The 25,523-nt window shown below is 40.1% G+C and overlaps 1 protein-coding gene across 1 annotated transcript in view; it reads right to left on the bottom strand.

Moving 5' to 3' along the window:
• The window catches only part of PLXNC1 (plexin C1), a 120,850-nt gene that overhangs the window by 35,686 nt on the left and 59,641 nt on the right, over positions 1–25,523 (bottom strand). The window contains exons 12-22 of the mRNA XM_060244421.1: positions 22,971–23,058; positions 21,056–21,259; positions 20,751–20,942; positions 13,784–13,877; positions 12,831–12,932; positions 11,962–12,065; positions 9,867–9,914; positions 8,928–9,052; positions 5,259–5,457; positions 4,880–5,026; positions 929–1,106 (exon numbers count right to left, since the gene is read on the bottom strand). Coding sequence (XP_060100404.1) covers positions 929–1,106; positions 4,880–5,026; positions 5,259–5,457; positions 8,928–9,052; positions 9,867–9,914; positions 11,962–12,065; positions 12,831–12,932; positions 13,784–13,877; positions 20,751–20,942; positions 21,056–21,259; positions 22,971–23,058 — 1,481 coding nt within the window. The remainder of the gene's footprint in view (positions 1–928; positions 1,107–4,879; positions 5,027–5,258; positions 5,458–8,927; positions 9,053–9,866; positions 9,915–11,961; positions 12,066–12,830; positions 12,933–13,783; positions 13,878–20,750; positions 20,943–21,055; positions 21,260–22,970; positions 23,059–25,523) is intronic.

Here is a 25,523-nt window from a genome sequence, read left to right as displayed (position 1 = left end):
GGAACGTGTAATCAAGAGAGTTGAGGCTGATTCTCCCCAGCATGTGCCTCTGTATTGTCCTTCTGTCCCCCTTCTCCATAAGCTGGTCCCCACATCAGGCAAAATGCTTATTTCTGGAGCAACATCCTTGGGTCAACAAATACCGCAATACTGTTTTGTGGCATTGTGCTAACCTAGCATTTCATTTCACCCAGTTCTAGATTCTTGAGAGTGTAGCACTTGTTATAAGGTTGCTGTATGGCAACCTACAAAAAAAGAAGTAATGTGTTAATCATATTACACTAACAATGCAAAGTGTACACAGAATTATTTCAGTTCTAGCCAACTGAAATCAAGTCATTTCAGAGTTCTTCCAGGCTAAGCCCAAGTAAGTAAACTACTTTAATATGACAAAACTGACTTTAGTATATCTTGTGTGTGTGTGTTCATTAACAGTTTTTCTCTCTTTTTCTGACAGTTCTAAATTGTCACATAATGAAAATTCCACTAAATGATAAAGAGAAAGAAATGCCTAAGATTTCATGTGCAACAGTGGCTGTCCATGTCTGAGCTTTCTTATCATTCACTATCTCTTTGCCGTTCCTCCCCCTGCCTGTTTGCTGCTTGCTGTTACATCTGAACTGATAGATGACACCTGTTCTCTACAATTCCAAGCAGAGGTTTAAGGCACAAACTATAGTTTTCTAGGCTGGATGCAATGACAATTTGTAGTTCATGTTAAACAGAAATAGCTAATGGAATCACAGCACACAAGGCAAGGAAGGAGGTGAAGGAGGAAGAGAAGGCATGTGAGCTAGAGGCTTAGTCATATATCTGAAACCATATTTAGCATAAGATGTGAACTAACCCTAAACAGGAAACTAAACACCCACTCACCCACCCACTCTATGAAACATGAAAATATAGAATTATAGTAGCGCTGCCTTACCAAGGCCCATTTTGTTGAGCTGGAGCCCATAAAGAGATCCATTTTTGTTTCGAAAGGTGTACAGGATCTTCTCTTTAGCCTGTCCTATGGTGTCACAGTCCAAAACATTAACCTGGATATTCTGAGTAGTGTCTTCAGCTTCACTCTCCGGAGGATTTTTAAACATAACATTCAATCCCTGAAGAGGCATAAAAATTGTTCCAAGTTACTTTAAAAACTGAAATTAGGCTAGAATATATAAGTTATGTGAAACATTAGGATCCATGCTAGGAGTCTTTTTTTAGTATCAGAGAAAACCCATATATGATTCTCAAGATGTCTCACACAATGTTTTCTCATGGTATACACAGCAAATGTGTTGAGTCAGATATGGCAATGTTAAAATCTTACAGCCATAGATAGCCTAAGGTAAGTCAGTAAGTAATAGCCTCAGGTACTCATCCATAGCATAAAAGTTAGTATAAAAGCATCCCACCCTACTGCATTATTGTGTGCATGGAAGAGTGAAGGCACTAACTTGTTATAGCTGTGACAGGCAGAGTGATGTAATGGTCAAAGTGTTGGACTAATATCTTAGACACCCAGGTTTGAATCCCCACTCTGCCATGGAAACTTGCTGAGTGACCTTCGACTAGTGACATACTTTCAGGCTAACCTACCTCATAAGATTGCTGTGAGAATAAATGGAGCAAAGGAGAAGAAGAAGAAAAGAAGAGATTGCATTTGTATCCTGTCTTTTACTACTCAAAGGAATCTCAGAGTGGCTTACAGTCTCTTTTCCCTTCCACTCCCCACAACGGATACCCTGTAAGGTAGGTGGAGCTGAGAGAGCTCTCCCAGAACTGCTCTTGAGCAGAACAGCTCTATGAGAACTTGTGATTGACTCAAGGTTACATCAGTAGGTGCAAGTGGAGGAATGGGGAATCAAACCCGGTTCTCCCTGATAAAAGTCCATACAATTAACCACTACACCAAAATGGCTCTTGATGTGAATGATGTGAGCCATTTTGGGTCTCCATGGGAAAAAAGGTGGAGTATAAATGTAGTAAAAAAATAAATTATACAAAACGTTTTAAAGTATCAATACTTATTTCCTAGCTACCTATATTATCACAGTTGATGATAAAAGAGATGGTTAGGTAACATTGAAGAATTTTTGCAGTCATTCATTGACAGAGTAAGTGGTCCCAAATTTCTAGCCTGGAAGCATTATTTTACCCTGGGAAGTGTTTACTTATATTAACATTGGATAGAGCTAAAAGTCTTGCAATGTTTTATGATGCTCACAAATATGAAACTAACATTATTTTTGTTCTCAGAAGTAAGCATTTGTTCTGTATATTTGGCAACAACATATATGCAGACATTACATGTTTATCTTTTTAATAAACTGTAATATGTGGTGAGCCTAAAAACTCTGCTCTTAAAAGAGTTGGAGTTTTGAAGGCTGTTCAAAGGCAGTATGCCATATAGTTTGACCAGAAGGGTCTCTACCTCAGCCTTCTACTGACAAACTGAACCCATGTGGCCTTCTAGTATATCAGGAAAATGGAGGTGGGGCTACTATTGACTACTAAGGATAGAAGAAATTACAAGGCTTAAAAATATTTACAGCTTTCCCTAGGAATATTAACTTACAAATTTTCAGCTATTAATCCTGGGATACACAGAACAGTTAACAGCCATGCTTTTATTTTTGGGGTGAAAACAGACCTTTCCTCACTTTCAGCAGTCTCACAGGGTAAATGTGAGTTGCTCTCAGACACTACAAATTATTGTCCAGTTTCCCACACAAACTGAGTTCAGAGACTGCCACAGTCTCTTTACTCTGCTCTGGTAAGACCTCACCTGGAGTATTGTATTCAGTTTTGGGCACCATATATTAAGAAGGATATAGACAAGCTGGAATGGGTCCAGAGGAGGGCAACGAAGATGGTGTGGGGTCTGGATACCAAGTCCTATGAAGAAAGGTTGAAGGAGCTGGGCATGTTTAGCCTGGAGAGGAGGTAGCTGAGAGGTGATATGATCTTCAAGTATTTAAAGGGCTGTCATATAGAGGATGGTGTGGAATTGTTTTCTGTGGCCCCAGAAGGTAGAACAAGAACCAATGGGTTGAAATTAAATCAAGAGTTACCAGCTCAACATCAGGAAGAGCTTCCTGACTGTTAGAGTGGTTCCTCAGTGGAACAGGCTTCCTCAGGAGGTGGTGGGCTCTCCTTCCTTGGATGGTCATCTGAAAGCAATGAGAATCCTGTGAATTTAGGGGGGGTATTTCTGAGTTTCCTGCATTGCGCATGGGGTTGGACTAGATGACCCTGGAGGTCACTTCCAACTGATTCTTCCCAAAGCATTTACTATACTAGCCTGCTTTTTCACAAAAGTCAGAGATTTACATAGTCTCCTAAGAAAGGTTCTCTCCCACTTAATACTCTAGACACACAAACCCTACCTTCACACTTTCACTGGTTTAACCTGCTCACACACAAACCATATTCTGAGACTGGATCCCTCAGTCTCTCTTTGAAAGTTCAGGACCTATCTGATCTGAGCTGACGGTGTAACTGATTTCTCTCCGCCCCATCCCACATCTAACTTCCTCAGCCATTTATGGCCCATGATTAGATATTAGCTGCTTTGTACACACAACAAACAGATACAAGGGGATTGGTGACTGATAGAATGGGGAGGACCTCAACCCATCCATCACAGATGCATGCGTGAAAATTCCCACTTCAAAAAGGCTTGCCATTTCATTTTCACAAAGTCTTGCCATTTCAAGCAGTACATGCAGGGCTCTGGGGAGTACCATTACTGATCACAGCTTATTAGAAGGGCCATGGAAAGTACTTTAGAGTATGTCTAACACATGTGAGGCAGATTTCTATTGTTTCTGTATAAGTACATATTCATATATATTCATACATTGATATCTGACAGGGAGCTTTCACTCACAAGTGTATACCCTAGACATCTTGTTGGTCTTTCAAGGTGTCACTGGACTCATATCCTGATATTCAGATATGTTTCTCATTTCATATCAGAATTGGTCCAGTCATTTCTGAAAAAAACATTCTGAGGAAACTTAATATGAAATGGCCTGATCTAAGGAGATGATCTAATGAGTGTTTTAATGACCTTTTTTGGTATGAACTTCAAGACTGTAGCTGTGATTCACTGGAAAGAGAACACAAAAGAGGAAGCAACCCTATCATGTGAAAAGAAGATATGTTATCTACAGGACATCATGGGGCATATTTCCTCTTTTACTCAATCTTCTGCTCAGCATCTTACTATTTAGAGTAAGCTAAATGAATTAATGGCTGATGTTGAATCAAATATACAGTGAGCACAAGAAACTTACAGGTCAGGCCCTGATGAGGAGAAGGGCACTGAGGTCTCATGCTGAAATAGCTGCTGTGCAACAATAGCACCATTCAAGGGCACACTTGGCGGGGAGAAGGAGAAAAACAGGCTCTACTAAACCCTAGGTTGATCCCTTCCAACATGTACTGCTCTGCAGAGGCAGAGGCCAGGAAGATGGGAGAATGAGCACTGCTGAACGTTTTTATGGTTGAAGTAAAAGGCTTGAAAATCATGAACAATGTCTCTACTTCTAGGAACACTTTCCTGGAAGTAAGCCTCAATGAATAAAATGGACTTACTTCTGAGTATACCTGCTTAAGCTAGCTCCTAATGTTCCTATATATGGGACTCAATTTTCAGCTGGGTACAACTTTAGTGCCCTGAATGCCATTCTTCGTGACAAACAGAATGGACTATTCAAATCAAGCAAATATATGCAAATTTAATTATGTTGCAAAATGAAGCTTTTCTTGCAAAAGAAACTTTGGCCTTGAGTGCATAGTGCACACAGAACCTGCATTATAATATACAACTTACTGCACTCCAAGTTTGTTTGTCATATTTGTAGGATATATAATAAAAACATACCACTGTGCTGAATTCAGTTACTTGCCACAGTAACCAGTCTTCATTCAGTGTGTACAAGGCCTTGCATGTTATTGCATCTACAGGACCTTTACTTATCCTTTGATTGAGTGTTGTTACAAGCAAATAGAATGGTTCTCCAACAGTTTCCTAAGAAACAAAACAAATACAGCTTATATTTTGCTTATTTGTTCTTAGTTTTATCATCATCCTTTGCATTTCCTTTTGAATTTTGAGTGCATTGAGCTTCCCATGCTCTGAACAGATGACTAGACAAACAAATGGATGCAAATGCCTATCACAAGTGGAAGTTTCAGATTGTGCACAAAAATAAACTGATGTCCCATCTATTATATTAAATAGTAAAAGTTGCAATACTTGCCCGAAGAAAAGCTGACAGGCAAACAGACATCCAATTTGTCAGCAGCTTTTCCACTACTGATTCCGTACGCCTTAGCATAAGCTTGGGTTGTATATTGCTAGACTGTTCCATCAGATCTCTCATCAAAACTTCTAGAATATGGGTTAAGTAGACTAGGTTTGTTTGCAATGCAATTGTCAAAAAAGATGCAAACCGGCACCTGTTTGTAAAGAGCACAGTAAGTTTGATGGCAAAAAAGAGAAGACTTTGGGATGTCACAACAAGCTAAAATATCTTTTAACCTAGATTTATTTTAAGTAATAACACCAATTTACTTTGCCACACACATACTTTGCCTGCTGGCACAAAATATGCTTTATAAAATTCAATAAAAATAAAAAAGGATATTGAAAAAGAATGAACTTTAGAAACTGCCATGAAAAAGGCACAAATGCTTACCATTAAAAGGCAGAATGGTGGAATAATTAAATGGCAGGTGCTGTCTGAACACAGACAATTAATTTGGCAAATAAAGCTAGAGTGTGTGCTATTTATGGCCCTGACAAGAACCCCAACACCAGTTACAAACTCTTACTACCACTCTACAGATAGCAAAAACAAAGCATAGGGCAGAAGCAATATGATTTGTCTATATAAACCAATAATTAGTGTGCCAATATTCTGTATAAGCTTCAAGGATGCAAGGGTTTGACAGATCACAAAAGAGAAAATTCAAGAACTACAATTGTCTCAAGTCAGACAAGGGTGTAACTTTGTAAATTTTCTCCTAGAAAAATCTCTGTCCTTTTTGATACCTGAGATTTTGCAGAAAGCGCTTCCTTGATGATATTTTAACGTTTTTGGTCGCCCCATGATTTTAAAAATTAATTTATTTAGGTTATTTATAGTCTACATTTCTCACTTGGACTCAAGGCAGACTACAGAAGAGTGAGTCAATTTATTGACATTCCTGTGGCAGTGAATTCCACATGTTAATCACCCTTTGGGTGAAGAAGTACTTCCTTTTATCCGTTCTAACCCAACTGCTCAGCAATTTCATTGAATGCCCATGAATTCCTGTATTGTGAGAAAGGGAGAAAAGTACTTCTTTCTCTACTTTCTCCATCCCATGCATTCAATAAGAACGTAAGAGAAGCCATGTTGGATCAGGCCAATGGCCCATCCAGTCCAACACTCTGTGTCACACAGTGGCCAAAAAACCCCAACAACAAGTGCCATCAGAAGGTTCACAAGTGGGTCTAGAAGCCCTTCCACTTTGCCACAGACAGTTCCAATAATACACTATGGCTAATAGCCACTGATGGATCTCTGCTCCATATTTTCATCCAATTCCCTCTTGAAGCTGGCTATTCTTGTAGCTGCCACCACCTCCTGTGGCAGTGAATTCCACACGTTAATCACCTTTGGGTGAAGAAGTACTTCCTTTTATCCGTTCTAACCCAACTGCTCAGCAATTTCATTAAATGCCCATGAATTCTTGTATTGTGAGAAAGGGAGAAAAGTACTTCTTTCTCTACTTTCTCCATCTCATGCATAATTTTGTAAACTTCTATCATGTCACCCCGCAGCCGACATTTCTCCAAGCTAAAGAGCCCCAAGCGTTTTAACCTTTCTTCATAGGGAAAGTGTTCCAAACCTTTAATCATTCTAGTTGCCCTTTTTGGGACTTTTTCCAGTGCTATAATATTCTTTTTGAGGTGTGGTGACCAAAATTGTACACAGTATTCCAAATGAGACCGCACCATCGATTTATACAAGGGCATTATGATACTGGCTGATTTGTTTTCAATTCCCTTCCTAATAATTCCCAGCATGGCGTTAGCTTTTTTATTGCAATCGCACACTGTCTTGACATTTTCAGTAAGTTATCTACCACAACCCCAAGATCTCTCTCTTGGTCAGTCTCTGCGAGTTCACACCCCATCAACTTGTATTTGTAGCTGGGATTCTTGGCCCCAATGTGCATTACTTTGCACTTGGCCACATTGAACTTCATCTGCCACATTGACGCCCACTCACCCAGCCTCAACAATAAACAATTAGTGTTGTAGAACCAACCAGATGTCTAAAAACAGAACTAAAGCAAAGTAGAAGTATTAACATGAAACATTAAATTATGAAAAAAATTACATACATAATAGAATCCTAGTTTCAGCAAGCTATATACATTAGTCCAGACCACTGGCCTGAATAATTGATAAAAGTAACTTTGTGAAACATTTAGTACAGTGTGACTCCATTGCTTCCATAGAAAAGTCCTCTTGACTAATTCAGTTTTGCATAATTTGTGGAAAATAAGGAGAGTGGGAGCCTTCTTGATCCCCTCAGGCAGGCCTTTCCATCAGGTGGGGGCCACAATGGAGAAGGCATGTGTCTGGACAGTTGTTGATTTTGCCCATTTGCAGGTTGGCACCCACGGAAAAGCCTTCTCTGATGAGCAAAGCTGCCATGGCAGAGCACAGGGGAAGAGGTAGTCTCACAGAAATGAGGGTTCAAGGTCATGAAGGGCTTTGTATGTGATAGCTAACACTTTACATTAAGTCCAGTAACTGATTGGCAGCCAGTGAAGTGCCTGCAGGATGGGAGTAATATGCATGCTCCAGCTAGATGTGGCATTCTGCACCAGGTGGAGTTTCTGAACTGATTTTGAGGGGAGGCCAATATAGAAAAGGAGGAATAAGAGATTGGATTTATACCCCACCCTTCACTCGGAGTCTCAGAGTGGCTTACAGTCTCCTTCCTGTCCTCTCCCCACAACAGATACCCTGTGAGCGGTAGGTCTGAGAGAGTTCTTTCAAGAACTGCTCTTGAGAAAACAGCTCTGAGAAAACTGTGGCTGGCCCAAGGTCACCCAGCAGCTGCATGTGGAGAAGTGGAAAATCAAACCCATTTTTCCAGATTAGAGTCTGCTGCTCTTAACCACTATACCAACTGACTATTACAGTAGTCTAGCCTTGACATTACTGCGGCGTGGATCCAGGTGGCCAAATTGGTCATATCAACAAGGTAAGGGGCCATCTTTCAGGTTAGGCTAAGTTAGAAGAAAAGCTTTTTGCAGCTGTATTAACTTGCTTCTCCAGTAAGAACATAGATACCACATTAGTACTACTAAAAGCAGGTGCTGGATAGAAGGCATACCTCCTACCCACTGTCCTACCCTTCCTTGCAATGCTTCAGTGCTACTGGCTTCAGTACAAAGCTCACTCCAGAGGCTTGTAGATGGGAGAAAACTGGAGACGTTTCCCTCTTCTACATATGTTGGGGTTTCATTGGATCTAAACCGACACTTCCAGCTAGCTGTAGTACTCATGAATTACTCCAGGTCCATTTGTCCGTTAATGAACTAAATATCCATCAGGGTACATAAAACAAAACCCATGCACACAAAAACAGTTTGCATGTTTCCAAGACATTTCTGTCCATTTTGATTTACTACTGCAATTATGCCTGTGCAATTAACTCTATTAAGAATCAGTTGCATTATCTGCCCATTTTATTTAATTAAAATTTATTTTGAGTACAACTCAGAGTGAGACATTGAAGAAAGAGTAAAACTGTTTTGGTGAAAATTTTGTGCATGATTAAACAAAACGAAATCTGGTATCTGTGTATTAAAAAGATCCTTTTAAAAATCTCTATAGGTTGAAGAAAGTAACTTATACATCATACCTGTCTTTCACAGAGAAGGTTTTCTGCTTTTCAAGAGTGTGGATCAGAGTAACAAGAAAATTCTTGTTACAGATTAATGCAAACAAGGCTGTAATACTTGCATCCTTACAATGTGGATTTCTGCTCTGTAATAGTTAAAACGCATTACTTCTAGGGTATTTCTAATGTGATATGCATTTTTTCTTAATTACATGTTTATCTTAGTCTGTAAATATCAAAATAAATGCTACTGCATTCATATGACATGACAGGGAAGGTAAAATAATCTATTTTATTTAACCAATATTTGCTAGTAACAGTCTGTAAAGTTTCACTGGACAGTTTTTCTTACCAGAACTTGATGGTATTATAAGAATTAAAGATTCAACGCACTTATCAAGAAAAGTTGGCCCAAATCTTCAGAACCTAGCTTATCTCCCTGATATCAAGGATTTACAGGTATATATGCTCATTCTTATTCAGACTTTCCATAGTCATTCATTCAGATTTACAACCTGCATGTCATTACAATAATTGTCACAGATATATGCCTTATTTATTTTGAGAAAAGACAAAATAAAAACGGTCAGGTGGAGGGAGAGACACAATAGTTTAAAGATGCAAGATGAAGTCTAACATCACCTCACATTCTTCACATCTAAAAGCATCAACATTAAAATGACAATACTGCACCATTACTGCATTACCTATATTTTGCCACCTGTCATGTTTCTCAAAATGAAAAATGAATTTTATGCATGTTATGCATGAGAATCAGCTAAACTTTCTGCTCACAATTTATTTTAATGTATGTAATATATTTGCTACTTTTTCTACACAAGCAACACAAGGTTCCATATAAATATTACAATAAAATTAGATTACAAAAATCCTACTACCACCGTGCCCCTTTCTGCTAAACAAGTTGCATGAGACCTGAAATTAAAGATAAATACTTACAAGTGGTTGACTAGTGTCTTCAATGAAGAGAGATGCCAAGTTGTCAGACTAAAATTAAAGGTAAGTAGATATGTCACTACTAGAAACTTTGAAATATTGCACAAACATAAATAGTATGTTTTTTTTTCATATAAATAGTTTTTTAAGGTTGAAAAAAACCTGAAAAAACAGTGAAGGATCTGGGCTTTGTTAGCATAGATAACTGCATGTATTCTGTATGAAGAACAAATCAGATTATATTAAGTATTCAAAACAGCAACAATATATAATGAAGCAAATGATTTTTCACTGGAAGACTTTAGCAAAAACTCATCCATGACATTCAGATTTCAATTTAAACTGTCTTAAAATGGATTTACATAAAAATTTCTGGATTAATGTTAGCACAATGAATTGAATTTTTGTGGGTTGTCACACAGCGACATGGCCTTCTGAGCAGTGTACATTGCAACACAACCTCTGAAGAATGACCAAACAATGGGTTAAACTCAGATCCATTGCACTGTGAGCTATCTCTTCGTGTGTATGTAGCTACATAGAGCTCTTAAAAAAAAAAAAAAAGCCAAGCTATGTTAGCAAAAACTTGGTAGAATCATTAGGTGAATCCTTACTGCTAATTTTGTGTACAAGACAGAAACAATCTTCAAATACAGCTCTTCCTTGATCACATCCAAAGCAGGCAGGTATACAATTCAGAGAACAGGGCAGATGGTGGCAATTGCAGAACTCTGTTCCTTCTCCTGCTGCTACCGTCCATCCTTACAAGCCTTTTGCCCCCTCTCTAGAGAGATTCTGAGATCAGAAGCAAGGCCAGCTGGGAGACAAGCCCTTGGCAGGCCAAGGAAAATAGAGGGAAATACAACATAAGAACTTAACATAAGAGCTGCCATACTGGCTCAGCCCAGTAGTCCATCCCATCCAGCATCCTGTTGCATACAGCAGCCAACTAGTTGCCCTTGAAGGCCAGCAAGGGTATCCCTCATGTTGGTTGCTTTATAGCATTAGCATTCAGAGGTTTGCTGTCTCTAAATATGGAGGTTGCCTTTAGCTATCTTGACCAATAGCAACAGAAGCTGTCTAAGCCTCTTTTAATGAGGAAAGTGTGTGAGAGCGGGAGAGAGGAAGACAAGGCCAGCTTAACCCATTTTGCTGCATTCCTTCTGTGCCCCCCAGCAGGGTCCATTGCTCCAAATTCAACACCTCTGCAGCTATCTTCAACACGAATGCCAAAGGCAGGTGTGGGTGCCAATAAACAATGCAAGCCATGCTTGTAACTTCCTCTCATGTTGCTGACACCACTGATATGACACCCCAAGCTGCTCTGGCCCAACCTAGATGCAAGACAGGAGGTACAGTGACTAAATCTTCTTTTGCTGCTATGGGGCACTCAGAGGTGATAACCTGTAAATATGTGAGTCTAAATCTACAAGTTTTACTAATTGAAATCAACAAGTTTTAGTCCCTTTGAGCATTTCCCCCTATTGTATTAGAGTCATTAATTGTGTGAAAACCCACTATAAAATAGGGTTGCCAATCTCCAGTTGGAGGCAGGGGATCTCCTAGTTTGGAGGCCCTTTCCCCACTTCAAGGTTATCAGAAAGTGATGGGGGGGGGCGGAATGTCCACTGGGCACTCCATTATACCCTATGGAGACTGGTTCCCATAGGGCATAATGGAGAATAGATCTGTAGGTATCTGGGGCTCTGGGGGGGCTGTTTCTTGAGGTAGAGTCACCAAATTTTAAACATAGAATCTGGTTCCCCTCCTCAAAAAATCCACCAAATTTCAAAATGGGGTCCAATTCTATGACCCCCAAAAGAAGATACCCCTATTCTCCATTATTTCCAAATACAGGGAAGATATTTAAAAAGTGTGTGATCCCTATAAATGTGATAGCCAGAACTCCCTTCAGAGTTCAATCATGATTGTCACAACCTTGCTCCTGGCTCTGTCCTCAAAGTCTCCACCCCCAAAGTCCCCAGGTATTTATTGAGTTGGGCCTGGCAACCCTACTATAAACTAGGAATTTGAGCCATTTCCCTTACAGAAAAAGGATTATAACAACCAACCCCCAGTCACTCATGGAGTCATTTACCTCTGGGAAAAAAGCTCTAAGAACAAAGTGTGTATAGTCAAGGAAGGGGATTGTTTCAAAACTATCAACCACATCCAATTTTTCCATCTGTAGTTCAGCAAATCCTGTAACAAAGATAAGATTTCTTGGAACATTGGTTTGGATAATGTAACATTATGTTAATTACAGCTTTCAATATGATTCTGGAAAGTGGTTATTAAAGAGAGTTCTCACAGTATGCATTATCTTTGTACCCAATTTTTATGGGATGTAAAATATTGATTGCATGTACTTTTTTATAGGCAATTTTCCTGACAAAAATCATTGCATATTATTCCTTGGTGGCCTGAATGGTAACCAACAGAGGAAGGGCTGCCATAACATCTATCATACTTTTGATATACTTTTGTACATCGCTCAGAGCCCAGCTTGGGCCAGGATGGGACAATTAACAAATCTAACATGATGATGATGATGCATTGCTTACCAGCAGGAGGAAAAAGGAAGAGTGGGAATGGCAACGTACAGGAACATGGTTGCTGACTAGCCAGCATCTCTCAGTGAAGGATATGAGGTGTGGTTGGTTCATACCCTGGGCACTGCTGGCCTGTCAACAGGCTTTGCTGCACAATACCTGTCTGCCCACGAGATCTGGAGCCACCACTCAACAGTGACATTGATTACCACCATTTGCTTCCTTTCATTGACTACCAATACTTATTCTATCACACTATCTGCTAATACTGATATTTAAAAGCTATATTTTATAAGTAACACAGCTTTGCAAATAAAATAATGCATGTTCTCAAGTGAAGCAGACTCTAAAAAGGAAAACATATCTAGGACTCAATCTACCCTTCCACACACAAAAAACAGCCATTGAACCCCACCATAACGTATTTCTTTGCGAAGTTCACATTCCAGTAGTTCCAGGTGTTCACTCAGTTTGCGGTTTAATTGCTTGGATTTTCTTTGAGTGACAAAGACTGCAACTGTGGGGGGGGGGGAAATCAAAATTTTATTACTACAAAATATGCAAATATGTGCATGTATTATATATATGCATATATTTACATTCATTTTATGAAAAAAGCTACAGAACTGATCATTAGATTCCACAATAATATGTCTCAGATCAACTCAAACAGACAGCCACATAGGACAGGCTGCTCAAACTTGTTCTGGTTTCTAAAGGACATTTAATGTACTTGGAACCTTTACTTTCCCCACAGGAGTGAATCTCAGCCTAATGCTTGAAAGTGAATGGATACAGTCAGGGGGACCATTGTGCAGGGATACTTTGACCACTGTTCACTACAGTGCCAGTGGTGACAGGCCATTTCCTCCCCCCTCTTTTTAAAAAAATTAATATTTCAATTAAATTTCCCCCCTCTCTCGAACATATCCCAGTATTTACTGTGTCGTTTAAAATTTAATTGGAGCTACAGGGCACAGTCCCAACTAGAACTCATCTGCTCCTGTATAATAAGTGCACTGCCAGTCTTAAATTAGATAGAACAGCAGTACTAATACACCTTCATGCTAAGTTTTCCCCTTTTGCCATTTCTGCAGACATCACTCAGATAATCTCTCGCACTTCACTACATCAAATTTGAAAGCAGACATACACAGTTTCACCAGAAAGCCTTACATGGAAGACTACTGCTGTTTAGACACACAAACCAACTTTATAACCAACCAGTACCATTTAAAATAACTGTACAATACAGAGCATCTAACAATTATTTGATAGCCTGCCTGAACCGTGACGAACGAATGAGCCGAAAGAGATAATTAAGCTTTCATTCACATGTTTTTATAGAAGCAAAAAGATATTACTTACCCCCAATTACTACAGGGATGAACAAAAGAATGAAAAGAAATGAATAGTTGGGTGATTCATTTGGAACTATATGCTCATGGTTTCCTACTTTCACCTAGTGAATAAATAAAAAACTGAGTAAGCAGAAAAGTGTTAAAGATATATATTGTATCAAATGATGGTCTATTTGTAAACAAACTGGCCTATGCCATAAAAGGATGTAGGTCAAAATTATCTTTTCCCAATTTAGTATTAATTCATAAAGTGTAACACCACTGTTGATTTAAAAAAAAATTTTTTTTTTTTTGCCCAGCATTTCTGCCTTGGGAATCTTACATGAAAAGTAATATCCAAAGAGAGGGTCTGATGTTTGAACTGAAGCTTTAGGCCTATTCACAGAGTGTGCAAAATGAGTGCAGACACATGTTCACCCATCACACCTACGGTTCCCAGTCTCCTGCTGGCAGTGGGGTTTCCCCTGATTTTGAGGCCCACTGTCATGCAACTGGCTGGTGGGGGAGCCCCACCCCCAAAGAGCATCAGTGCGCTGCAATGTGCCCAGCATGGTGATGTCACCAGAAGTGATGTTATCACACTGGGCATGTTGCCAGGGGATGCTCTATTGCTTGGGGGGAAACTCTATGATAACAATAGAGTTTTTTTCCTAAGTGATAAAGCGTCCCCCTCTGGCAATGTGCCCGGTGTGATAACATTACTTCCAGGTGATGTTATCGTGCTACACACACTTTGCGTGTGCGAGGAACATCCCCCGCAGGGACACAGGAGGACCTGGCAACCCTAACCTCACCCCATCCCATCTCTTCCAGTCTGGGTTGTCAACTGCTGATTAAGGACCACACAGTGCAAACTGGAGTGAAACAACAAAACTGTGCACCAATTTTCAAGTAAACAATTATCAAAATATATTCATAACAATTCATATATTAGCAATCATACATACAAAACCCTCACACATATATCAAACATACAAAAACATACATCAGCACTACCAACAATGAAAGTCACTGTGTTTTCTCAAAAGGTGGCTCTTCTGGTTCCAAATTCACAATTCTTGCTTGTGCTGATAAAGCTTCTGCTTCGGAAACTCGTCAGTAGTCCACTCACAAGAGACTCTCCAGTGCTTGCTCCCAAGAAGTAACGATAAATCATTCCATGTTGAAAGTCCAATAAACTCCACATGCCGCTAACTCGAGCCGCTCCTCTGCAGACCGCTTCTTCTTCAATAAGCCGCCAGTTGAAAGATCAAATTACATTCTCGCTGGCTTGTGTAGTGTTTCACACCAAGGCTTTGTCAGACATAAATCCTTCACTTCTAATCCAGGTTCACTCACTCACAAAAACTTCCTAGAACAATACTGTGTTCTCTTTTTTTGTGTGTGTGCTGAAAAAACTACACAAGCTGATGCGAGTGTAATTTGAGCTTTCAACTGGCGGTCTACTGAAGAAGTAGCGGTCTGCAGAGGAACCGCTTGAGTTAGTGGCTTGTGGAGTTTCTTGGAATTTCGTCATGGAATGATTTATTGTTACTTCTTGGGAGCAAGCACGTGTTATCAAAATTGCTGGGGTCTAGTTTTTTGATGGGGGAATTAGCAAGAAGTAGACCAGAGGTAGAGATTAGAAGTGATCTTGTACCAATTTATAGAGGTGCAGTTTCAGAAAGAAAACTCCAGAATAAATATATTTTTAAAAATGTTTACTATAGAAAAATATGCAAAGATACAATCACACATTCAAGCAATCAAACACTCATAAGAGGCTAGGAAATAAGGAGTGAGGAACAGAGATTTTTAGGAATTATTGCAGAAGCGATATCTACCTTTCCAGGTGTGGTCCAAGGAACCATGAAGCAGAAGACATGAAGGTGGAAAGTGGCCCAAACAGAGTTTGGGAGTGCAAGTCTGTGAATGGCCATGAGCTGGCCTTGATATAACCAGATTTATGCCCTCAGGTAGTGATGTCAGGTGACTTGTGTCATGTATGTCAGATAACCTGTGACACTACATGACACCTCTTACACATCACTATTGACATCACCAAAGGAGCAAGCTCCCAGGAGTTCGGCAAGATTAGTGAGTCATGAGGGGTTTACCTAAGATAAACTACCTTAAACAAAGGAAATAATTGGTCAATTTAGAGCCATGCTGAAATCTACTGTAACACCATAGCTAACACAATGGGGATGGTCTGAATGGTAGGATTAGGTCCTAGGCAAGGATCTCTCTCTTAGGCTTCTTTGTATCCAGCGATCTCTTAAATGGGTGACAGGAACAGTCTTTTGCTACATGTGGGGGCATAGCAGCAAGCTCTATTGTTCAGCAACTGGCTACTTCCATTTGCATCTGCACTGACACACCCGGAGTATGTGATGCTCCTGCTTTGCTCTCATGGTGCTGAGCAGGAACAAGATGGATCCAGGATTTCTTCCATCACGGCTTCTGGTGAAGGCTGCCCTTAGGTGCTGTCTTCATTTGACTGGAGTGCAGTTGTGTTCTGCATGGCTTGGCAGCTTCTTGGGGAAGCCTGGTCTGGATTCCTTCTGTGCAGGAGAATGCACACTGTCACAGAAATGTTAGGAACAGGCAGGGAGTTTTCCTTGGCTAGAGTGATTGCTACTTGGCCCCACACAGAGTGAAATGTCCATATTGGCTGGTGCTCATGTAATTGATTGGACTCAAGTAAGGCTGAGAGTCCAATGTAGCAGGATGCATGTACTGAATAAGGATACCCAGTCCATAATAACTAAGAGTCCAGAGAGTGTGGCAACAGGGCCAGAATGAACCCAGTTCATCAAAGATGGAGGAAGGAGCTTGGGCTTACACTGGAGACTCTCTTGTGAGTGGACTACTGACAGGTTTTCTAAGCAGAAGCTTTATCAGTGCAAGCAAGAATTGTGAATTTGGAATCCAGAAGAGCCACCTTTTGAGAAAACACAGTGACTTTAATTGTTGATAGTGCTGATGTATGTGTGTCGGTTTTGTATGTATGATTGCTAATACATTAATTGTTATGAATATATTTTGGTAATTGTTTACTTGAAAATTGCTGCAGTTTTGTTGTTTCACTCTGGGTTGCCAACTGGCCAGCTTTACACTGATAGGGCCAGATTTTGCCCCTTCTGACTGTCAGATTTGTTTCCCCCACAAAATAGGAATAGGATAGAGGTTGATTTTTAACTATTTCAAAGTGCTTTTTAAGGCAAAGGAAATCGCTACACTCTCAGAACCTCACACTGCCTAGACACCAAGCAGCAGAGGAACTTAGCATAAACTGGCCCACGGGAGATCCAGCTGATGTGCAGTGACATGCCTACGTGACCTGGAAGTGATGTTATCATGTCAGAGCAACACTTTGGTATTTAGGCAAACACTCTATGGTAGAAGCCAAATTTATCATAGAGTTTTTACTCAAATACCAAAGTGCCGCCCCAGCATTGCTGATGTGATGACATCACTTCTGGGTCATGTGGACAGTTATGCAGCCATATCATTACGTATCATCAGAGTCTCCCTCCTGCTCCCAGTAAGCCCTGCCATCCCCCACTGGTTGCCAGGAGGGACCAGGCAATCCTAGGAAAAGTATTTTGCCCTTGATTGTGCGCTATAGGCAGATAAGACCAGAGGGTTGTTCTTTTTTGAAAAAAAAACCTGAAACTTTTGATTTCTGTTGAAAAAGTTTTTCCAGATCCAGTTGACAGGGAATGATTGTCATTCACATATTCACTCATCAGTAAGTTCCATTAGGTTCAGTGGGGCTTACTCCCATGTTACTGTGCACAAGACTGCAGCCTTGAAAATATAAACCACCCACATACTGAGTCAGACCTTTGGTACTTTAAGTCTGACTATGATTAGAAATGAGGGCTGTAGTCAGGATTTCAAATGGGGGACTGATTGGTGGGGTCATAAACTTCCATGGCAGGTTAACTGAAGGGACCAGATTATAAAATACAGTGTATATAATTTCCCCAAATGTTCTGAGGCTATATAAAGTTTCTCTTTATTTTTAATTGAATGTTTTACGGCAATTTTGCCAGGGCTAGCCTGGCAGCAGGCAGAAGGGTGAGAGGCAGGGACATGGGGATGATCCAGAAATAATGTGCAGTAGCTCTAGGAAATCAGAAACTCTGTGCTTTTAACACAGGCTTTCCATTGATTCTTACAGCTAACCTATGTAGGATAGGGTTAGGATTAGGGATAAAGCAGTGACTACAATGTAACAACTAGCGATGGGCATGAACCCAGTTTGACATGAACCAGGCTAGTTCATGTAGCACTAACTAGGCTGGTTTGCAAAGCATGAACCAGGGGTTCAGGAGACTGATTCATCCCCGAACCCACCCACAAACCTCTTCATGGAGGTTCATGGGTGGGTTTGGGAGTGAGATCCGAAGGCATTCAAATGCGTTTGGATCCCACTTCTTGGTCAGACTCGGGACACCCAGCCTAGCCCGACTGAGCTGTGAGAGTGAATGGACCAGTTAATGCAATGGCAAAGTTCAGGGTTCATGAAAACCCCCAAAGTATGAACCTCCATTTTCCAGTACATGCCCATCCCTAGTAGTGACACAATTAACATCTTTTTATCATTATTTTTCTCCTGCAGCCACTTGGATCAGTGGTGGGCAAGAAGGGTGGGTGGCAGGAGGCCTGACAGCCCTATTTTATGATTATAATTAATTAGTTCATGTTTTTATTTAGAAAACACCTAAATAAGTAATAGATAAACTGATCTTTTTTTGTGACAAGTTAAAAATTAAGGTTAAAATTAACCTGCCAGTGGCTGATTGAGATGTGCTGACCCTGGACAGTTCACTGTCCTGCATAGAGCTAGAATGTGTAATGGAAAGTCCAGTTCTTTTTTGGATCTCACCCAGTGGTACTGGGAACTCTATATTGTTTTTTTCCCCTTCGACAAACATGGCTAGTTTACTTTCTGAGCCCTGGAAGATACCACTAGCAGACAAAGAATGCAGAAACCAATGCAGAGAAACTGGAGGGAGCTTGGTATGAGAAAATTACTTAGGAAGTTAAAGTACTTTCACATTCTGAATTCTAAAACATCAGTTTGAGGTTCTAACCTCTAAAGATTAATTAGACTATGGGAGTCACCAGTCTCTCTTCAGTCTGGACACTGGTCTATTTAACACAGTTACAAACACCAATGCAGTACATTCATTGCACATCTGACTGATGAAAAGGAAAAATAGATTTGAGCATCATCATCATACAGAACACCTCATTCTAAATCCTGGGTGATCACATCCAATGGATTCAAATACCATTGGAATCAATATGGGGGATTGCACAGCATAAATGCCAAGTCACCAAGCAGTAGTATCCCAGCACCATGATTTAATAGTGGTGTTAGACAGGAATCAAACCACTGGAGCACAGTGCTTCCAAAACTCATCCCTGACAGAACCTTCAGAAAAATACCAAGGATGGTGACTCTGAAAGCCATGACAAGTTCAGGAAATCATATTGTGCTGAATTTTCCATCTGTCACCATCAGGGCAATCAAGGCAGTTTCAGTATTGAAGGTGAGTCAGAAATCTGAACTAGATAATTAATTTCATTCACCAACATTGGGAGTCATGCATGCCCAAGCACCCTGAGCAAAAATAAGGCATCTGTGGCCAGTTTATGGTTGTTAAAATCATATCAGGTCTAGTAACGTTTCTTCAGAAAGGATTTCAAGACTGCTTCCTTCAAAAGAATCATAATCACATACACTATGATAAGTATAGGCCAGGGATTTAAGAATCTATTGATTGAATTAAATTAGTAGTATGAATGATTTTATTGTATATTTTGTTTTAATTTTATATTGTTTTAACTGCTGTTAGCCACCCTGAGCCTGTCAGGGGAGGGTGGGATATAAATTTGATAAAATAAAATAAAATAAATAAAATAGTGATTTTGACAGTACTTCCAACCAAAGCAGCACCTGCTTTTAAAATAATCCCTATAGGCTCTGAGGAGAGGCAGTAGTAATCAGTAAGGCTCCAGGAGAACCTCTCAGCAGAGAACTGTCTCGCTTAAAGGTAAGTGGCCTTCTGATGGGGTTCTGGCCTGACAGGGCTGGCAGTAGGCGGGTCACAGTGAGGCTACCCAATGAAAGGGGGGAGTGGTGACAGACAGAGTGCAAGGTCACTCCTATGGTTGCCACAACTTAAGGACTGAGCCAACATGTTGAGGTTTTATTATATCTATGATTGCAATCTGAAATTAGACCACAGCTCTGAGGATAGAGTTAATCTAATTTATTAGAATGATATGGCCTAGGGGTGCCAAACTGTGGCTAGGGAGACAAATGCGGCTCTTTCACACATATTGTGTGGATCCCAGAGGTTGAGGAGGAACTTAATGCAAGCTTACTCTCAAATAAGCACACTTAGCATTGGGACCCCAGTCAGCCTGGAGAACTGATCTGTAGGTAGATGCCTACTCCCACTGTGTGTGAAGCAGGGAAGGAGGGGGAAGTAGGCAGGCTTGTAAGCTCTTCTCCTCCACCATAAAGGTGGCCCTGGAGACCTAGAGTGGGAAAAAAATAATTCCCTAACCTTTCCCTATACTGGTCTTATAGGACTGTTATTCTCAGCTTTTATTTTAAGAAAAAAATTTCCTTCAAGTATGGTCTGGTTGTAAAGTGCATACATATGTATTTTATCTTTCTGTGCAAAGGAAGTATTAAAGAGTTTTAATAAAGATGTGTGCGTGATATTTGTTAATGTCTTGAGGCTCTCAAACATCTGATATTTTTCTCTGTGGCTCTTACATTAAGCAAGTTTGGCTACCCCTGATATGGACTGTTCCCAGATCATGATACCTGGGATACATTCAGATTATGGAAAGGTCACTTCATTATGGAATAGCTTTAAATATATTCCTACTACTTCAGAACAATATTCATGAGCAATTAATGAAGTTCTTGTGATTACAAAAAAAGTTAATAACTTTTAACTTACCCAGACTTTCACCTTGGACATATCAACTGTTCCATTAATTAAATTCTTTTCCCACTTGGCTCTGCTGTGTATAGTACTACGACTTTCAGTTATAGTAATATTTTGCACAGTGAAAGTTATATTCACAGCACTGTCATAATTCATAACAACCTCAATCTCATTTACTAAAATATTTAACTTATCATTTTCTTTCTGGAAAGGAACAGAAAGAAACATAAAATACTCAGCAAAATTCAATAAGCAAACAATGCCCACCCATCAATGTTTAAAAATGACTTTAGAAAAAAACAACCAACCATTCTTACATGTATTTTTAACTCCAGCTCAGGTTCCATATCTGTTGTGAGTTCGTAGTGAATAAATTTAGGATCAGGATCATACTGTAATGTACTGCAATTTACATATTTCTTCTCTACTTCTAGTTCAAGATAAGTAAACTTAGTCTCTTCCTTAGATTCAGTCTTTGGAGACTGAAAATGACAAGTACTATCTACAGAACATGAAAAATTCTAAAACAAAACAACAAAATGGAACAGAGGTGAGAAAACAATAAAGCGTAGAAAGAGTTTAAACAACAGTAATTTCTAGAATGCAATTACTATTGCTCTGCTTGCAATCCCATGCGTTGTAGGGTGATACAAGATTTAACATAGTATTTAAAATGGCAATATGGTCAAGTGGCTAAGGCAGAACATGCCAAAGATAAATTCAGACAAGACAAAGGTAACGCTTGTTGGAAAAGCTAATGCTTTGCAGGAAAAGCTAATGCTCTGTACCTGTTTTGGCCAGAGTAGAGTTGACATTTGCAGAGCAGTTTAAGAGTTTGGGGTGCCCACAGTGCCTTGCTCTTTGAACAAGCAGTTTGGGGCAGCAGTCAAGAGCGCTCTCTATTAACTGTATCTGGTTCAAGAACAGTTCTGTTTCTTAGACTCAGCTGACCTGGCTACACTAATCCACATTTTTGTCAATCTGTGGTTAGACTGCTATAACATGCTGTATGCAGGGCTTCCTTTGAAGCTATCCCAGAAACTGCCATTAGTTTTTAAAAATAATTTAATCAAATTTTATTAAAATTCTATTTGGTGGTAACTTTCATAACAATAAAATACAGTACTGGGTTATACAATTAAATCAAGAAATCAGAACTGCCAGACAATAATGTAATTCAAATATAACTTAAAATTTACAATTGCAATAAATCTATTCATGCCCCCAGCAGGGGACAGGCATGAAGGAGGCATGCCCAGTGGGAGGGGGCTATCAAAATATGGCCCCTTGGTCAAAGAACCCAGTAGCTGCATCTGCCTGTCTGGCTGTAGCAGACAGATAGGTGAGGTTCAGAGTCTTGACCCCACCAGACACCTTCCCAGTGGGTTGTGTATGTGTGAAAAACTCCCTCCCACCAAGGTGGGGAGGCTATATAGAAATATGGGTCCTTGGACCAGGAAACCAGTAGCTTAGCCTTTCTGCCTGTGGTGTGGCTGCCAGAGGGCGGGGGGGATTAACATGTAGTGACTGATGCAGGCTGCTGGGTTCACCAGAAGTCCCCCCCCCATGGCCTGAATATGAAGTTCAAAACATCCAACAAATAGGTTGGGGTTTTTTTGCCTGGGGTGCAGAACTCACACAGAGAGGGGGATTGTTGGTCACATCTGACAAACCCGCCCCCTTCCCCAATTTCCTGGAGTGAGAAACATGCACAGAGGGGGAGGATGGTGGTCATGTCTGACAAACTCTTTGGGGGTGGGTGCCTGGGGCACAAAACATGCACAGTGGGAGAGGATGTAACCTACACATCCTTTATATCAGTAAAATGTATAATAAAATTATGTATGTGTGTGTATATATACATACACATAATTTTTTTCAAGAAAGCCAGCTGTTTAATATATACCAGCACATCGCTGCTTGTATGTATAAAAGAAAAGGTCTAAAATGTTGATCTTGCTGTAGCCAAGAATTTTATGACGCTTCTGAGTAAGGAAGTTTCCTATTTACTTTTATGGCAATTAACAGAATTGTAATATATAAAATATTCTAAGTAATGTCCTAAACTATTTAAATTGGCAACTATTTGCTCATCAAACTGTAAAAATATTCCTTATGAGGCCTTCGATTTATTTGGACACTACAATGAAAAAATTATTACAGCATCAGTTCTATGCCATTTAAACCCCTGCAGGTTGGGGGGAGGGAGTCAGAGAAGAGCATAAGACTCACATCCAAAGTTTGTCTGCGTTCATCTGAAATAATCAACCTATCTATCACATTTAGATTTCTTCCATGTATGGTTATATTGCGACCTCCACTGCAACAAAGAAACACAAGAAGTTAGAAAAGCTTAAATGTGACTTTTTTGTGTACCTGATTATCTTACCAATCCATCTTGCCTTTATTCAGTAACTAGCTTGATACCCATGCTTCGCTACAGTATTTAACTACCTTTAATCCAGATGTAATACTGAATTCTGAATGATCTTCAGCCCTCACCTGGAGATTGGCAACAATGGTTTCCGAGGAAATTGCTGGTTTTGAGGGTGGAATCTATGGCATTGTACCTGTCTGAGGTCCCATCCCTCCTCAAACTCCACTGTCTCCAGGATCCACCCCTCAAATCTCCAGGAATTTCCCAATCTGGAGTTGGCAACCCTATCTCCTTCCCAGGCAACCATCAACCTACTTTGATCTGCCCCTCTGACTTCAGCTTTCCATCTCCTCCCCCTCCCTGCAGCCTTTACCTAGGAAAAGGACAGTCTTACATCATTTTCCTCTCCCCCTTTTGATTGTATTTTATGATGTTGTAAGCCGCCCTGAGTCCGCTTGCGGAGAGGGCGGGATATAAATTGAAAGTAATAAATAAATAAATAAATTGATCTGTACAACAACTCTGTGAGGTAGATTAGGTTGAAAGTCTGTGACTGGTCTGAAATCACAGTGTAGACCAAAGCAGGAGGGAAGTGACCTCAGCAGGGTATAATGACACAGAATCCACCCTGCAAAGCAGCCATTTTCTCCAGGGGAGCTGATATTTACCATCTGGAGAGCAGTTATAATTCTGGGTGTTGATGAGTCAATCAGGACACCTGCTTTTATAATGGAAGTCTAAAACACTGCATGCATTAGGTCATTCATCTATATGTGTATCTTTCCCAATACATGAATAGAAGAATGATCAGCCAGCAGCCAAAATGATATTTCTTGATGTTTATAGGGTTACATATGTAAATTCTAGTGAGCTTCCAAAAAGCTAGGGGAGCATACACTTTCTACAGTTAACATACAAACTAAATTATCAGATTTTTGGATTCTAAGGGTTGTAAAATACAAAGGCATCTCAAAATGATTTTTCTACAACAGATTTCCACAGAATATACATATGGAAGATTTTGGATTTACAACAATTGCATGAACATTTATCTCCAATCACAGTTTTGGAGAAAATACTGTTTGACAGATCTTAAGCAAAATTTCCATGTATGTGTGTGCAGGGGAGCAGTATCAATACCAGTGAATTAAATCTGCAAAATGCATTGATTTACAAAGACTGAGAAACTTCCAAAGATCAGAACAAACCTTTTCTACTTGAGAATAATAAAAAATGCAAGACACACCATTACCATCAGCCAGAGTAATCCTAGCCAATCACAAGTGAAAAGGAAATAAAACAAATTAATTACCATCCTGCCATGTTTATTCTCTGCCTTCTCCATATGACATTTATGATACTGTTTTATACCCAGCCAGGATCTGCTTGTGTTGGGAGTTCCTGTCAAGTGTTCTAACTTTGGCATCAAACAACAAATTCTGCTAGTTTTTAAGGGAAAGAGGCCAAATCCCTATTTCACAAGCCCTAACTGTATTTTTTTTAAAGCTCTAGATTGGCCATAAGTTTCATAAAAATTAGAGGGGGAAATGTGATCTATTTACTATTATTTATGAAATAAATAAATGTAAACTGTAGCTGCTTCTTCTTAGTACCTAATTGGAAATAAATTTATCTAAATAATTATTTTATTTTATTTACCTCATTTATACCCCACTTTTCATCATTTTACTTATATTTTACTTATATTTTCCATTCTTCATTTTTCAAATGATAGTGTGTGTGCGTGTATGTGTGTATAAACAAGTGATAGGGTTGCTAACCTCCAGGTAGCACCTGGAGATCTCTCACTATGATATTAGATCTCTGGATAACAGAGACTAGTTCCCTGGAGAAAATGGCTGCTTTGGAGGATGGACTTTATGGTATTATACTGTACTGAACTTCCTCCCTTCCCCAAACCCTGCTCTTCCTAGGATCCACCCCCCAAATCTTCAAGTATTTCCCAACCCAGAGCCGGCAACCCTAGCAAATGAAAATGCAAAGCTTTTCCAGGTTTTTTTGTGCTGATGTGCACTGAGTATGGGTATACCAGTACCTTTTTTGTTGGTGGAGGCTGAGGAAGTAAGGGCCACAGTCCAGAGGCTGGGTGAGAAGGTGGCAGGTGCACCTGAGGCCCACACCTGCCTGAGACAGCCATTCTAGTATCCCATTGCATCTACTGACATCACTAGCAGGTGCAATGCAGGGATGAAGGGCCCAAGAAAATACAGGCCAAGCTGCACCTGAGCAATCACCCTGCTGCCCTGCAAACTGGCCTCAGGAGAGAACCTGAGGAGGGAGATGTCTCAGGCAGCAGATGGACCAGGGGAGAGTCCCTTGACAGTGGAGTAGCAGGGAGAGGTTAGGGAGCTTCACCAGCAGGTAAGTTCTGGCTCTTTTTAAACAAC

This window comes from Heteronotia binoei, chromosome 8 (genome assembly GCF_032191835.1).
Source record: "Heteronotia binoei isolate CCM8104 ecotype False Entrance Well chromosome 8, APGP_CSIRO_Hbin_v1, whole genome shotgun sequence".
Lineage (NCBI taxonomy): Eukaryota > Metazoa > Chordata > Lepidosauria > Squamata > Gekkonidae > Heteronotia > Heteronotia binoei.
Note: the sequence above shows the minus strand (reverse complement) of the source record. Positions and strands in the feature narration are given on the sequence as shown.